General features: G+C 62.0%; 1 protein-coding gene across 2 annotated transcripts; it reads left to right on the forward strand.

The window, feature by feature from the left end:
• The first annotated feature begins 1,788 nt into the window (after positions 1-1,788).
• Positions 1,789-13,209, forward strand: LOC117639754 (homeobox protein orthopedia). Of its 2 annotated transcripts, none has more exons than XM_034375641.1 (6): positions 1,789-2,369; positions 6,224-6,420; positions 6,736-6,843; positions 11,062-11,253; positions 11,383-11,509; positions 13,060-13,209. In XM_034375641.1, exons 1-6 carry the CDS (start codon positions 2,054-2,056, stop codon positions 13,164-13,166), a joined length of 1,047 nt encoding a protein of 348 aa, XP_034231532.1. In that variant the 5' UTR covers positions 1,789-2,053; the 3' UTR covers positions 13,167-13,209. The 2 variants fall into 2 exon arrangements, with proteins under 2 accessions (XP_034231532.1, XP_034231524.1); XM_034375633.1 differs by having other exon boundaries at positions 1,926-2,369; positions 11,383-11,503.
• The last annotated feature ends 803 nt before the right edge of the window (positions 13,210-14,012 follow it).

Below are 14,012 nucleotides of genomic sequence, written 5' to 3' on the forward strand. Positions count from 1 at the left end.
CCCCGACGTGTAACGGTATGTCCCTATTTTTGCTCGGCAGGCTCTGCAGCTAGGTAGTGGTTTCGTCGGGGCTGGGCATCGTTGTAGGCGCAGGGTGGAAACTTTCTCGGCCGCATGGTGATTGGGCGTGTAGGCGGTCGGGTGTTTGGGCGCAATGGTCCCTTCTGTCGGCACGGTCGTAGTTCACCTTCGTCAGGACAGGAGCACGCGGTCGCATGAAGAAGGGGGCAGGGCGAGGCACGCCTTTCCCAATACATCAAGACTTGGACCAAGAGGACGCCGTTGATCCCCGAGATAAGGGGACGAAGCAGGGGGGCACTGGAACCGGTTGTGCTCGCAGGGGCTGTTACAGGGTGTGGGCCTGCATAACCCCCTCGGGGGGGATGTCGGCCCCCTCCCTGACTGGCCATACTGCGAGTGGGGGCTTGTAGTCGCTTGAGGCTCTTCCCCGCCGGGATAAAGTGTCACCTTAGTAAGGACGGCCATGTCTCGTTTTGCAGTGCAGGCGGGCATGTGTCGGGCCCGAAATGGCATACGATCATGTGTGGTCTAGCCCTTAATGGTAATGGTACCGCCGGCGACGGCCTGCCCGCGGCGCACCGCTGCCCGCGCGTTGCCTACCCGGTGACCGGCAGGCGCGCGGCAGCCGCGGCAAGCAAGGAGATGTGAGGCGACGTGCAAGCAGCGCGGCCCGCGCCACGGCGGGCAGCCCTGGGGACCTTTCCCTTTCCTGACCTTGGCGGCTGTTAATTTACCCCGCCGACAAGGAGCACCAGATATTGGAGCATCGGGCCGAAGGGAAGCAGGGCCCGCCCCGCCCCGCCCCGCGCCGCCCCGCGCCGCCAAGACGGTCGACCGAACCGGGACTCATCCGGCATTGTATGGTAAGCAAGGAATCTTACGTGTTGTGCACCCCTCCCCCCGATAGGCGTGGCCAGAGCGCGTAGAGTAGAGGGGGGCGGTGGCGGTCCTGGCGGGCGAACTGCACCTAACCTTGTTAGTCACTTTTCGTTTGGTGATCCTGGCGGCATCTTGCGCCCGGCACGGCGAGGCGCGGCGCAACCCAGTGCGGCCCGGGACAGCCAGTGCAGCAAGGGGCAGCAAGTGCAGGCTGGAAGGGAAGGCCCAGCCCGCGCAGCCGGAGAAGACGGAGGAGCAGGAGGAGAAGAGGAAGAAGAGGCAGAAGAAGAAAAATAGGAGGGGTGACGTGTGGCGAGGCCGGCGACGGGGTGGGTGGTGGTGGCGGTGCGCACGGTGGCCGCGCGCAGCGCTCTCCCTCGCCAAGGCTCGCCCAGGCTCGCCCAGCGCGCAGTGCTGGCAGTGGCGTGGCGTTCCCCTCCGCAGCCTGCCAGCAGTTCCAAGCGCGGGACCCGCCCGGACCTCCTGTCCTTGCCACTCGTGGAGTTGACTCGGCGCGGCGCGGAGCAAGGCGCGGACAAGGCGCGCAGCACAGCGGTGGACTGGTGGAGCGCGACGTGTAGTGCTAGTGCTAGTGCGGTGCGAGTGGTGTGGTGTGGCCCACACCGTGCGGCCCCCACAGTGTGGGTGCTCATGACGACGTGGTGTCCGTGACGCGGGGACTCCCCCGCGCGGACCCCCCATCCGCACCGCCACGTCGGCGACAACGTCGACCTACTACCCTGCGGACGACTGCTACGGCTTCAAGTTGGATTTCAAGCCTAACCTGGCCGCTTGTCTGGGCGCCGGCGACGGAGGCGGTGGAGGCGGTAGCGGAGGCGGCGGGGGCGGCGACGGCGGGGGTGGCTCCTCGTCGACGGCGGGCTCCACGCCAGGCGGCGGCACCGCGCCCAGTGGCGGCTCCAGCGCCAGCTCGACGCCAAACAACAACAACAACAACAACGCCGACCTGAGCGTGATCGTGAGCCCCGGTCTGTTGCCCGGCGTGCCAGGCGTGCCGGGGACGCTGCCCGGTCAGAACGACGAGCAGCACCACCACCATCACCACCACCAGCAGTTCAACATCTTCCCGGCCTTCTTCTCCAAGCAGCTCAACTTCAACCACCACCAGGGCGGCGCCAACCCGGCCAAGCTCATGGACGACCTCCGGCCGAACCTCAGCCTGCTCGGCGTGGCCGGACTGGTGGACGAGCACCACCTTCACCACCACCATCACCATGGCAACGCCAGCCACCTGTCACCCGGGCAGGTGTCGGACCGCATCGCCTCGGACCGCATCGCCTCGCTGCAGGAGAAGATCCGCAAGTGCGGCGGCGGGGCGGGCGGCGGCGGCGAGGACTTCGCGTCGCTGTACCAGCAGCCCCTGCAGCAGCACATGGACAATACGCCCACGCACACGCCCACGCACACGCCGTCGCCCGTCGTCAACAGGGGCATCCAGGACCACACGGGTGAGTGATCCCATTGCCATTGCCAAGGCCGGAAAAGGCGGACTAGAAATTGATCTGCTCTTCAAACCGGATTCAGAAATCAAGGCCACGGTCTTGTCTAATTCACTTTAATTTATGAAAAATAATTAATTTAATTAGGTTTAACAAGCATAGATGTGATAGCTGCTAGGTAGGTTCAGGTAATTAATTTGATTAGGACTACAAAAACACTTGACTTCATGAGTGGGCCCCTGGAGACCTAAACGCCGCGAAGGGACGACATAGGCCAACTCTCGCTCGAACCGCTTTGATTTTATACCGTTGAAAACCATTGGGAAGTTTATACTTGTTCTTTAAAAATAAAAAACAAACATTTATGTTAAAAATTTGTGTTAGAAATAATTTTTAGAAGTGCAAGAAATTTATTAATCATCCTAGCCGTGCCGAAGGCCATCAGTTCCCGTCCCGGGAATTTATTTACAAATCGCCTTGGAGCGTTTTTGCCACGACGAAAATAATCAGCAGTGGGTGGTGTTGAACCCGGGATCTGTCGCTTGTCGATTGGTGCTCGAGTGCGCGCGGCCGCGAAGGCTGTACTATTAGCGTTACGCTTTATGGCTCCAATGGTGCTAATCGTCGCAAAGAGGCCGGCTTGACAAACCTCAGCATGACTGCGTGCTGGCACGCGGCCAGGCCCAGCGACTATCCGGGCGACCTCCTGAATGATTGAAACACCGCCGGGCCGGCCGGGACGGGCCAACCGGGACCCAGGGGGAAGTCCATCAGAGCGTCATTAGGGTCTTCGGACAAGCCGGCAAGCCGCACATACGGTGCAACACAAGCAGACCGGCGCGGACTCGGCGCGCGCGGTGACAGATGGGGAATTGAAATGCTTGCCGGTTGTCATCGGACACATGCTTTCGGGGGAGGAGGGGAGGGGGAGGGGACGAGGGAGGGGAGGGGAGACACGCCGACCCCTCTATTATCGCTTCTTAATTGCAGAGAGCCCAAGAGATTTGGCGCCTCGCACCGAGGCGAGGGTGGGTGTTGCTGGGGGTGAAGCGGGGACCTGCGCGTCAACCTGCTCTCTCTCTCTTTCTCTCCTCTCCGCTCGCGGTCTCCCCGCCCCGCCCCCTCCATTTGCAGCTTTTGTGTGTAAACGCAAGCGTTTCATTTCGGTGGCCGTATGAAACATTCAGGCTGCCTCGGCCCGGCGCCCCGCCCGGCGCTTGGCTCGGCTTTGGCGCTTGACGCGCTAGGCGCGCTTGGCGTCCCTGCATAATGCAGGCCGGCGCTTTGTCAAAGCTGGAGGCCGGCCGCCGCAGGGCCGCAGGGCCGCAGGGCCGCAGGCCGCCGGACCCAGCCGAAAATCCCGGTTACGGTTCCGGAGAAAATCTCCGCTTACGATCGTAAATCGCCCCAAATTTTCCGGTTGCGATCGGAAACCGGACCTAATTTACGGTTACGGTCGGTCACGTCCCGGTTACGATCGGACTTGTTCCGGTTACGATCGGACTCGTTCCGGTTACGACCGGACCCATTCCGGTTACGATCGGACCAGATCCGGGTCCGAGGCCGGACTCGAAGAAGCATGTCCCATGCGTTTAAGTCTCCAGCGAATTTTCAGAAACACTCCATAACTTGTGAACGGTAACTTATAATAAATTTCTGAAGTCAAAATTGGGCGTAGCTCGCAAAGTTTACCCTGTGGTCATGCATATATAACGCGGATCCCTGCTTGATGGAGCACCACAGAAGACAAACTTGATGTCTTGTGACACTTTGTACTCCGACCGGAATGGTCAGTTACGGTCGTAAACCCTTCCTGGTTACGATCGTAGTCGTAACCGGAAATGTCCGAAATTACGGTCGTAATCGTATTCCGGCCGGAATCGTATCCCGGTCGGAATCCTGTCCCGGTCGTAACCGTACTCGGAACCGTAACCGGGATTTTCGGCTGGGGAGGAGTCGGCGCTCTGTCTCCCTCGCACCCGCGCGGAACGAGTGGAACGCCCCGTGAGTGCGAGGGGGGCAGAGCGACGGCAAGCAGACGACAGCCTCTTTGTTTCGGAATCGTCCTGCCGGCCGGCTGGCATGGCGGGGCGCGGCCGAGGTCATCAATGTTGCAGCGTCGCGGCCGGCCTGGTGCATCAAAGTCCCTCTTGTTGTTGATGTTGTTGTTCTTCTTCTTTCCGAACTAATTTTTCCCTGGCACCAGTTGTTTACTTGATGCAACACAAAAACACGATTAAGCTTTTCTTAATTTTCATGACTCTTTTCTAAATTTAGTCCCGTGAACAAGGGCCGGATTAAATTGTCGTTAACTTGTCGTTGTCAAATAACAAGCCGTACTGTCAAGTATTGACAGACGGTCGTTTATGGTCCAAGAGTGCGGTGTCAGTTTAGGGCTGTATGACGAGTCAAGTGCGGCACACTGTAGCGATAGGTGGGTTTGCAAATTGGAGGGGCCGTAGCGGGTAGTGAATGGGTCGCGGCGGGTAGGGGGGGGGAGGGGTGGCGGCGCGGCAGCGAGTGGCCGGCGTCCCGCTGCGCTTGCCTGCCTGCCTGCCCGACTGCCTTGCCGCCGCCACATGGGACAAGCGTGGCCCAGCTCGCCGAGGGGTGGCTATCCATTATAAAAGCGCCTCTGGGACTGTTCGCCTGCTTCGCCTGCTTCGCCTGGTCGGCCTCGGCGCGCCTCGGCGGGCTGCCTGTTTGCCTGGCGCTGCCGGCCCTGCCGGCTCTGCGCGCGGCGCGGCCTTGAGCCTGCAGCCACTTTGTCCACTTTGTGCAACCCGATCCCCGCCCTGATCACTATCGTCGCGATGCCGAGCAAGCCGTCGCCCCCACGCCCCCACTCGCTGTGCATGTGTTGGTGTGGGCGCATGCATGTGTCTGTGTGTGTGTTTGTGCGCACGCGCGACAAAAAAAGAAGTACAGGTTAGGTTAAGTTTTTCCATAAAATTATTTAGGATGCCGGTTCGAAAAACGATTTTGTTTTACTTTAAACCATTAAAATTCGATTCTCTAGTATGTTTTTGAAGTGAAGTTTTAGGTTAGACGTTTTTATAAAAATAGGATAGGTCACTGGTTGGAGAAGTGATTTTGTATCTTACCCGTAAAAGCTCTTGATTCACCGAATTTCAGGGACGGAAGAGGAAGGGAGTGGATACGATACTTGGACCCGAGGGTACATTTATCCATCCAACACGAGGAAACTTTACCCCTTTCTTACAGTGAAAGTGATAGGAAGAAACCTCGTGAGCCGTGCTGGGGCCATACGGCCTACTGCAAAAATATCTTCATTATGCTAAATTAAAGAGGACGTGTCACCGCTCAAACTGGCCTCGCGCGCGGACGAGGTTCCGCGAGTCGCCGCGAGATGGCGCTGCGCGCGCCGAGCCGCCGTCCGCTCGCGCTGGCGACCTAGGTTAAGCGTTGCAAGTACTTTGTAAGCACGACCATCACCGCAGTGGTGATAAATAGTGGCGCTCAGTTGCGGTCACAGGCTGCGTTGGTGGGACTCTTTTACATGAACTGCGCTTCGACGCCTGCCGGGTGATTCATCAGTGGGTACGAGGGTGCTCACGCTCCAGGACTTCAGGAAGGCGCTGGGCCGCCGGCCGGGAGGCGCCCTGGCGGCGCTGGCGGCCCTGGCGGCGCGAGCCGCTGCCTGACGCCCCGCCTACCCCAACGTGGCCCCCTTCCGCCTTAACCTGTTTAGCATAATCGCGTTGGCAATGGACCCTGATTGGGCTGTGTGGCGAGCAGCCTGCCGCCGCGCTACGCGCTACGCTCACCGCCTGCTCGACACACACCCCGCCTCACGTTCACGGCCTTCACGGCCTTCACGGGCGCGCCGCTCTCTGTTCCAGGCCTGGAGGGCGCCTTCAAGAAGCTGAAGAACGAGCCCCAGACGCTGGTGGGCAGCGGCGGGCCCTCCCCCACCGGCTCGGGGGTCGGCGTCGGAGTGGGGGTCGGCGGCCTGGGCTCCGGCCACACGGGGCACAACCCCACGTCCAACACCTGTCCAACGCCCGCCAGAAGGAGGCATCGGACAACCTTCACGCAGGTGAGTGTCGAGCAGAGAGCCCAAATTTGTAACAATTCGGCGAAGTTTTTAAATTTTTTTCACACTGACCATTTTTTTTTGAAACTCGAGTTACCTAGTCGATACGATGAAAACGCAGCGTCGGCTCATTTCAGCTTCCTCTTTTTAACAAGGCGCCCGTCAAATCTCCTTATTTCTCGCGTGTTTTCCTTCCCTGCTCCTTCTTTCTTATCTTCCGGCGTCTCGCCACCCCGCCTCGCGCAACCCACCCCGCCACACCCCGCCCCACCCCGCCCCGCCGCACGTACGAGTAAGTTTCCGTTGTTGTGTTTCCAGGAGCAGCTCGCCGAACTCGAGGCGGCCTTCGCCAAGTCACACTACCCCGACATCTACTGCAGGGAGGAGTTGGCGAGAACGACCAAGCTCAACGAGGCCCGGATCCAGGTAGGAACTAGGAGCGACTCGGGGCGGTGGAACGACTCGGAACGAGTCGGACGGGAACAGGAAATGGGGCTTGAGGAAGAGGAAGCCCGAAGGATGGTCGTGCTTTCATTTCGTCTCGTTTGGGCCGGCCGGCCAGGGCTGCCCTGGGCCGGGGTGGCGCGCGTCGGTGCGTGCAGCGTCCCCTCCCCTCCCCTCTGGGGCCGCGGGGCCCCCTCTGGGGCTGCCAATAATAACCTCCTCCCCGACCGGACGCCCGGCCGGACCGGATCGGAGCGAGCCGACGGAACCGGGCCACCGAAAATCCGGGGCCCGGCGCGCTGCGGCGGCGGCGGCGGCCCTGTGGCAGAAAATATCGCGGATATTGGACGCAACTGCAGAGGGGCTGCCGCCCGATGGGCGGGGACGTCGAGTCCAGGGACGTCGAGTCCAGGGACGCGCGCCAAGGACTCGTCTGGTCACTCCGCGCGCCGTGTCCTGTGTCCGCCTTGTCCTGCTGCGCGCTGGGCGGCCCGGACGTGATTCAATCAAATATCACGGCGAATGACTCGGACAATGGAATCAGCGCGGACCGCCCGTCCGGCCGCCGCGCTGACGCACCGACGGACAGACGGACAGGCACACGGACAGACACACGGACAGGTTGACAGGAGGAGCAGCGATCCCCACCCGCATCCCCTCAAAGGAGGCCTCGGGGCTGATGACGTCGGCCTGGCTTGTGTGCTTCCTCACCTTCTACGCCACACGGCCTCGTTTCCTGCCACCGCGATGCCTGCACTGCTCGGCACTCGCTGGCAGAGCCGAGCCGTCCCCAAATCCCCAAAACCCGCGACCCTACAATTTTCCTGCCGATCAAAACAAAACTTGTATTTTTTGGAGGCGTTTTTTTTTCAGGATTATCCGCTGCTGCTTTCCTTTGGTGCCCGCTCCCGTTTCGCCTCCACGGCCGTACTCATTTCTCCCTCCTCCCTTTGCCTTTTCCGAGGAGAACTCTTTCGCAATCAGACCCCAAGGGACCCTCATCCCCTATCCCTCCGCGCGCGCCCCGCCCCGCCCCGCCCCGCCGCGCCCTGCCTCGCCCCGGGCGCCACACCCCGCCCACGCCTATTTCGCCGCTCCTCCCCCTCCCCTTCCCCCTCCCCTGTCGCCCGCTTCGCCAGCAGCAGCAGAAAAGTCAACAGACGAGATGGGAGGCACGGAGAAGGACGGCCAAGACAGAGATGGCTGGAATAATGGCGGCCATGCTGGCTGGCATTGTGGCGGAGGAAGAGAGAGACAGAGAGGGGGCTGCAACTAGCGCCGGCTGCTGGCGGCAGCGGGCGGAGGCCGCAGGAAGCACCGACAACGCGCGCCGCGCGCCGCCCGCGGAACGGGCACCAGGCAACCCGGCGGGCACGGCGGGCACGAAGGCAGAGCGTTGCCTACCGGCCGGGCGCTTCGGCCGACGCTGCCAGGCTAGGCTGCGTCCTTCGCTGCGGCCGGAGAGACTGGAGGTGGAGGGCTTGCTGGAGGGCTTGCTGGAGGGGCTTGCTGGAGGGGCTCGGGGCACCAGCAGGCTCTACAGCGGGCCTACCGTCTCGGTGCGGCCCCAGCCAAGGCCCCAGCAGACCGAGCAGCCCGAGCCTAGGCCGGTAATTGCATTAGGGGATGCATTTGATGGGATTCTGAGGGGAGGAGAAAAGTACGCACAACGCCGTGCTAGCGCGGCCGGCGGGGCGCAGAGCGGCGTGGAGCGGCGTGGAGCGGCGCGGAGTGGGGCCGGAGAACTTTGGCGAATGCTGGCGGCGGCGGCTGCGGCAGCCTCGGCTGGGGACTACCATCCCGTCAAATTTCAAACTGTCCCATGCCCCCATCACCCTGTGGTGGAGTTGGTTCCGGGCACCACCTCCCGGGACTCAAATTCTTCCTCGTCGCCCCCACCACGCGATCCACTCCGTACTACGTCAGCGCAGCCGCGTCGGTTTCCCATGGGGTCCGACGTTCAGATCCTCGAACTTTTTTCCTTTTTTTGTTTTTCCTCCGCTTCCCACATGTGCGGCACGAATCTAGTCCACACCTGGGCCGCCACACCGAGACCCGGCTCAGGCCCCGGCTCAGGCCCCGGCTCAGGCGGGCTGCACTCCAGCGCGGCTTAGGCGAGGCACCCCCCCCCCCCTCCCCCGCGTGGCCTGCCATGGATGTGCCTCGGCCACGCCACGGCCACGCCACGGCCACGCCACGGCCACGCCCTCCACCCTCCCATCCGAGGCCGGAGGGTTGGCCGCGCCGCATCCTCGCCGAACCTCGCCCTGGCCAGACCGCCACAAAAAGACACTGCCAGCAAACAAATGTACGGATATGCAACTTCTTCCGCACATTGCAACGCGGTGATGCTCAAGTTTGGCCGCGAAACACCTACACCCCTTCGTTGCCGGTAGCCCCGTACCCCGTGCTCCGTTCTGCGCAGTAGTGCCACACAACTTGGCGGGGCTGCGGCGAGGCGGGGTGAGACGGGGCGAGGCGGGGCGAGGCGGGGCGCCGAGCGCGGCCCGGCGGGGCGTGGCGGGGCGAGGCCGAGAGCTTCTCGGAGGACCCCATCAGAGATGGAAAAGCAATCTAAACTTGGCGGGGATGACTTTTGTAAACTGGGATGAACAGACGTCTCTCCGCCGCCGCGATTATAAGACGGGGAGGGGGCGGGGGAGGGGGCTCTCTGCTCGCTAAAGTCCAGGATGGAGCATGCAGCCTGTCCTGCCGCGCCACTGGCTCCACCCTTTGCTTTCCAACATTTCTACAACGCTTGTTTTCAGTGTAGCCGACTACTGTGCCAGCCTCGGCGCCCTCCTCGACTACCCTCTTGTTCGCCTCCTCGACGTGCGTGCGTGCGTGCGTGCGTGCGTGGTGGTAGCCAATGATAATAGACGTGGCTGCGTGGCGGGCGGGGCGGCCGGGGCGGCCGGGGCGGGTAGGGTGGCCTAAGGATGTCTGGGGGTGGCGGCGGCCGAGGCGGCGGCCGAGGCGGTCCCAAAGCCACGATGCCAGACTGATGCCGAGGTGGGTGGTGCACGAGGCGGGGCTGGCGGGGCGCACACGCTCCCTCGCCCACACTGTAGGCTACCGCGTTTTGCGGTGAAGGCGAAAACAGACGCCGTGCCGACCGCCTTGCTTCGCCTCTCGTCCTCCCTGTTTGTTGTTTTGCTTTGCTCACATTGAGAGAGCGCAGGGTTGTCTTCATCGTCGACCAGTCTGCGAGAACCAGCTCCCCACCAATGGAGCTCCAGTTCACGCAAGCATGCCCAGTTCCCAGTATTTCGACTCCCCGGTGAAGCGCGATAGGCTACGCCGTTCGGGGAAACAGGCTAACCAGGCGAGCAATGGCTTCCTTCCCTCGCGCTCCGCCGGACCCATCAACAGATGGAAAACTCAGTTGAGGGTGGCAAAAGAAAAAAAAGACGTTTTTCCGAGTCATTTTTAACGCGCTGGCTTTATGAGTGATCATTGTTGCACCTGAAACCCCCTCTTTTTAAAAAAATTACAAAAATACGAGGGAAGAAACAGAGAACTCCTCAGTTCAGACGCTTTTAATAACTGACGAATTCCCTCCGCCAAAGATATGACTCCTCGCCGGCCTGATCCAGTTACAAATAAAAATGAACGTCGCCTTTCAATTGAGGCAAGAAGAGAGCCTTTCCCTGCTTGCGTTGCTGTCGTTTGGGAACTGGAGCGCAGATAAACCCGGAAACTTCGGGCAGGCCTCCCACCCGGCCCGACCCGCGCCCCCGCTGCTGTCCCGGCACGGCACGCTACGGCACGGCACGCCACGGCACAGCAGCCCCAACTCGGGCCTCTCGTCGTCCTGGCCTGGCCAGGCCATGCCTGGCCCAGCCTGGCTGCAGGGCGGGCTGCTAGCTGCTGGGTCGCGCCCTTCACAGGCAGTATGAATAATGCAAAAGTTTTAAAAGGGCTCGGCTGGCCCCGCAGCGCCACGCCCGCGGCCTCGCACCGCCTCGCACACGGCCTGGCACCGTCCACTCGGTCGCAGACTCCCGCCGGGCGTACGTGCTCATGTGGGTACGCCCGCCCCGCCCCGCCCCGCCCTCACACACGGATGTGGGGCACTTTGTTGCGATCGATATGATGAACCAACGAATTGCCAAACAAATTGCCAACGCGTTGCGCGCCGACGTGATCTCGTGAAGCGAGTTGTTATTTGATTTTTCCATTCTTTCCGGCTGTTTGCAGGTGTGGTTCCAGAACAGGCGGGCCAAGTACCGGAAGCAGGAGAAGCAGCTTCAGAAGGCGCTGGCCCCGTCCGTGCTGCCGGCCTGCAACGGCATGATGAGGAACCTGTACCAGCCCGCCGGCCGCTCGTACCAGCCCTACCCCCACCACAACTCCATCGCCTCCATGAACTCCATGAACCGGTACCCGCAGGTGAGAGGCAGTCGGAGGCTGCGCCATCCCCCGCCGCCGGCGCTTTGAGCCGCCGTCTTTACTTCAGTTTGTTACTGACAATTTTCGCATCCCGCCTGAGTCAAAAAGAATGATTGGTTGTTGGGACAGATGGGCGCCAGCTCGTACCCCAGCATGGCGCAGCCCTTTGGCATGAGCCACGGCACGGGCAACATGGGCGGCATGCGGCAGGACTCGATGGGGACCTTCAACAGCTTCTCCAAAGCGTCAGGTGAGCGTGAGTATTTTGTTTCGATGGGGAAACTTAAACGCTGGTGCACTTGAAAGAGCTTTTTATTTAATAATGAACATCCGAAAAATCGTTGCCCCAAGATTGTGCGACGCGCGTTAGCCAAATTGAATCTTTCCACTCCACCGCCAACCGGGCGCTCTAGACTGCGAAAACAGAAAAAGACGGCGACTTTTTGGTCAAGCCACTTCACCGAGCAATTCCGAAGTGGAGTCGTTCTGTCCCTCTCGCTCCCTCACCAGTCCGCTGGGGCCGCGGGGCGTTTTGTTTTCCCGGGCGGCAGTCAAGGCCTGGCGGTGCGGCGGCGCATCAACAGAGCAACACTATGGCGGGATGGCGGCGGCGGGCCGGTGGGCCTGGCCGGGTGGGGCGTGGTGAGCTCGCTGTGGCTGTGCCTGCCTGTGCCGGGAAAGTATCGAGCGCTACGCGGCGGTGTGTGGAGGGCGGCACCACGGCACGGCGGCACGGCGGCACGGCGCGGGGGTTGCTCCTCCCCGTCGTCCTCCCCTCCCCTCCGCCTGTTTCTCCTCTGCTCCGCCTTGATGGAAAGGCCCGGCCCGGCACTCTCGCGGGCTGGCTGCCCCCCCCCCCCCCCCCCCGATCCCCGCCCCCGCCACCCCCCCGCCCTGCTGTTTTTTGCCTTTCGACCTCAGCCCGGCTTCCCCCTTCCCCGGCTAATAGTGCCGACAGCGTTCGCTGGTTCCCTCGGGTTCCCTCCGCCGCCTCTACCCATGGCGGCGCCATACTTTAATCGTTTTCAATCCGCGCAATTTATCTGAGCCGGATGCACCTGCAGATTGGGTGCGCCCGTCGCCCCGTCGCTGGGCACGTTTCCGTACCTGGGGTCGGGACGTCGGGACTGAGTCGACCGGTCATGCAGCCTGCAGCACCGGGGCCTCGTGGCCGAGGCGGTGGCCGGCTGCCTCCACTCGCACGCCGCACTGGATGAGCACTGTGGGCGACTTTGCCATTTTTGTTTTGTTTTTGACAAGCTCGATGCAGAAGGGCCCCCGCGTGGGCCCGAGTTGCCCGAGTTGCCATGTCTCCCCGCATGATGCGCCACGGTAGCGCCGCCCTACCTTCCACATGACGAGCCGCCTCTCCCCCTCCCCTTTCTCTCCAAATGCCCGCGCCAGCAAATCAGGACTCCTCGTTAGACGTCTTGGAGCGTCCAAGATGCTGTCACTCGGTTCATTTCCGCCGCGAGATGGGGCTGCTTCCGGCTGCATGTGCCGGGGCATGTGCCGCCCTCGCACGGCCCCTCTGCTTCCTGGACGTCCTCGATGAGGGCGCCGTCTTGGAAGGTGGCGCCCGGCGTGCACCCCCCCCCCTCTTTTTTGCAATTCACAAAATCTCCCACGAAAAGCGCGCTGCGAGGTGCGCGGCTGCGGGCGCCTGGGAGGTAGGCAATGTCGAAGCAGCGCTGCTCGGCGGGACTGCCTCGCCGTGGGTCTTGATCACCGTCTGTGGGACGTCCACGCGGATGGCCTCTGTCCACGACCCCCGTTCCGTTAACACAGCCCTCTTTGTCTGCGCAGGCATGTCGCCGGAGGACGAGTGGTACAAGAACAGCCTGAGCGCGCTGAGGATGAACTCGTCGCACAGCAACCTGGGCGCGCCCGCCATGCTGCAGTACCAGACATAACGCCTGCAGCAGCAGCAGCAGCACTGGCTCGAGCAGCAGGAGGGCTGGCTGCCCCACGCCGGGCACGGCTCCGGGCCGACGGGGCCCTCGGGTCCCTCGGGTCCGAGCCCCGGGCCGATGCCCCACAGCTGGCAGTCTGACCCGGAGCTGGAGCGACTGGAGCGACTGGAGCGCGCCGACCAGGAGTCCGGGCCGCGGAGCCAGGACCAGTCGGACAGCGAGATGTCGTGAGTGCCGTCCTTGGCCCAAGGCCTTGGCCTCGCCCTGCTGCTGCTGCTGCACCAACACCACTGCGACCGTCTTGGCCACCGCGTGGACGCGCAGTGGTGCCGCCGACCGCCGCCGCCGCGGTCCGTCCGTACGCCGTCTCGGCCTCGGACACACGGACAAGAGAAGCGCCGCCGTCTCAAAGACTGCTGTTGGCAAGCTACCCCTCCTCGTTTAGGGTCAACGACCTGTGCAACGACGCCGTCCTGGAGGAGCGGGAGTGACGACCGTTCACAACGGGGAGCCGAGGTGCATTGCGAGGTGTGCTCGCTGGAGCCGAAGAGACGAACCTGCCCTTCCCTCCACCATGCCTCCGCACCCCGCGCGCGGTAAAGCCATGGACTTTCCTACTGCTAGGACGTTGGTCTGGTTCGGTGATATTCAAACTGTAGGACATGCCAGCAGTTTATATTTTGGATCGCGTGCCTCACAGCAATATCAACGTTTATAGGTATTGTCGAGAAGCACAATTTCTTGGGTGATAACTGTTTAGATGTCATATGTCACGTGTATAAAACTTTTTTGAGCGTTTCAAAGACCCGAGCAGTGTTGTTTGTTTGTTAGAGAGATTGTTTCCGT

This window comes from Thrips palmi, unplaced genomic scaffold (assembly GCF_012932325.1).
Source record: "Thrips palmi isolate BJ-2018 unplaced genomic scaffold, TpBJ-2018v1 HiC_scaffold_1, whole genome shotgun sequence".
NCBI lineage: Eukaryota > Metazoa > Arthropoda > Insecta > Thysanoptera > Thripidae > Thrips > Thrips palmi.

Bases quoted from the DNA above. Each gene is read 5' to 3' on its own strand.
- LOC117639754 (XM_034375641.1), top strand. From the start codon at position 2,054: ATGGACGACCTCCGGCCGAACCTCAGCCTGCTCGGCGTGGCCGGACTG. The intron at 6,421-6,735 runs GTGAGTGTCGAG...TTGTGTTTCCAG, and splicing joins ATCGGACAACCTTCACGCAG to GAGCAGCTCGCCGAACTCGA. The intron at 11,510-13,059 runs GTGAGTATTTTG...TTGTCTGCGCAG, and splicing joins CTCCAAAGCGTCAGGTGAGC to GCATGTCGCCGGAGGACGAG.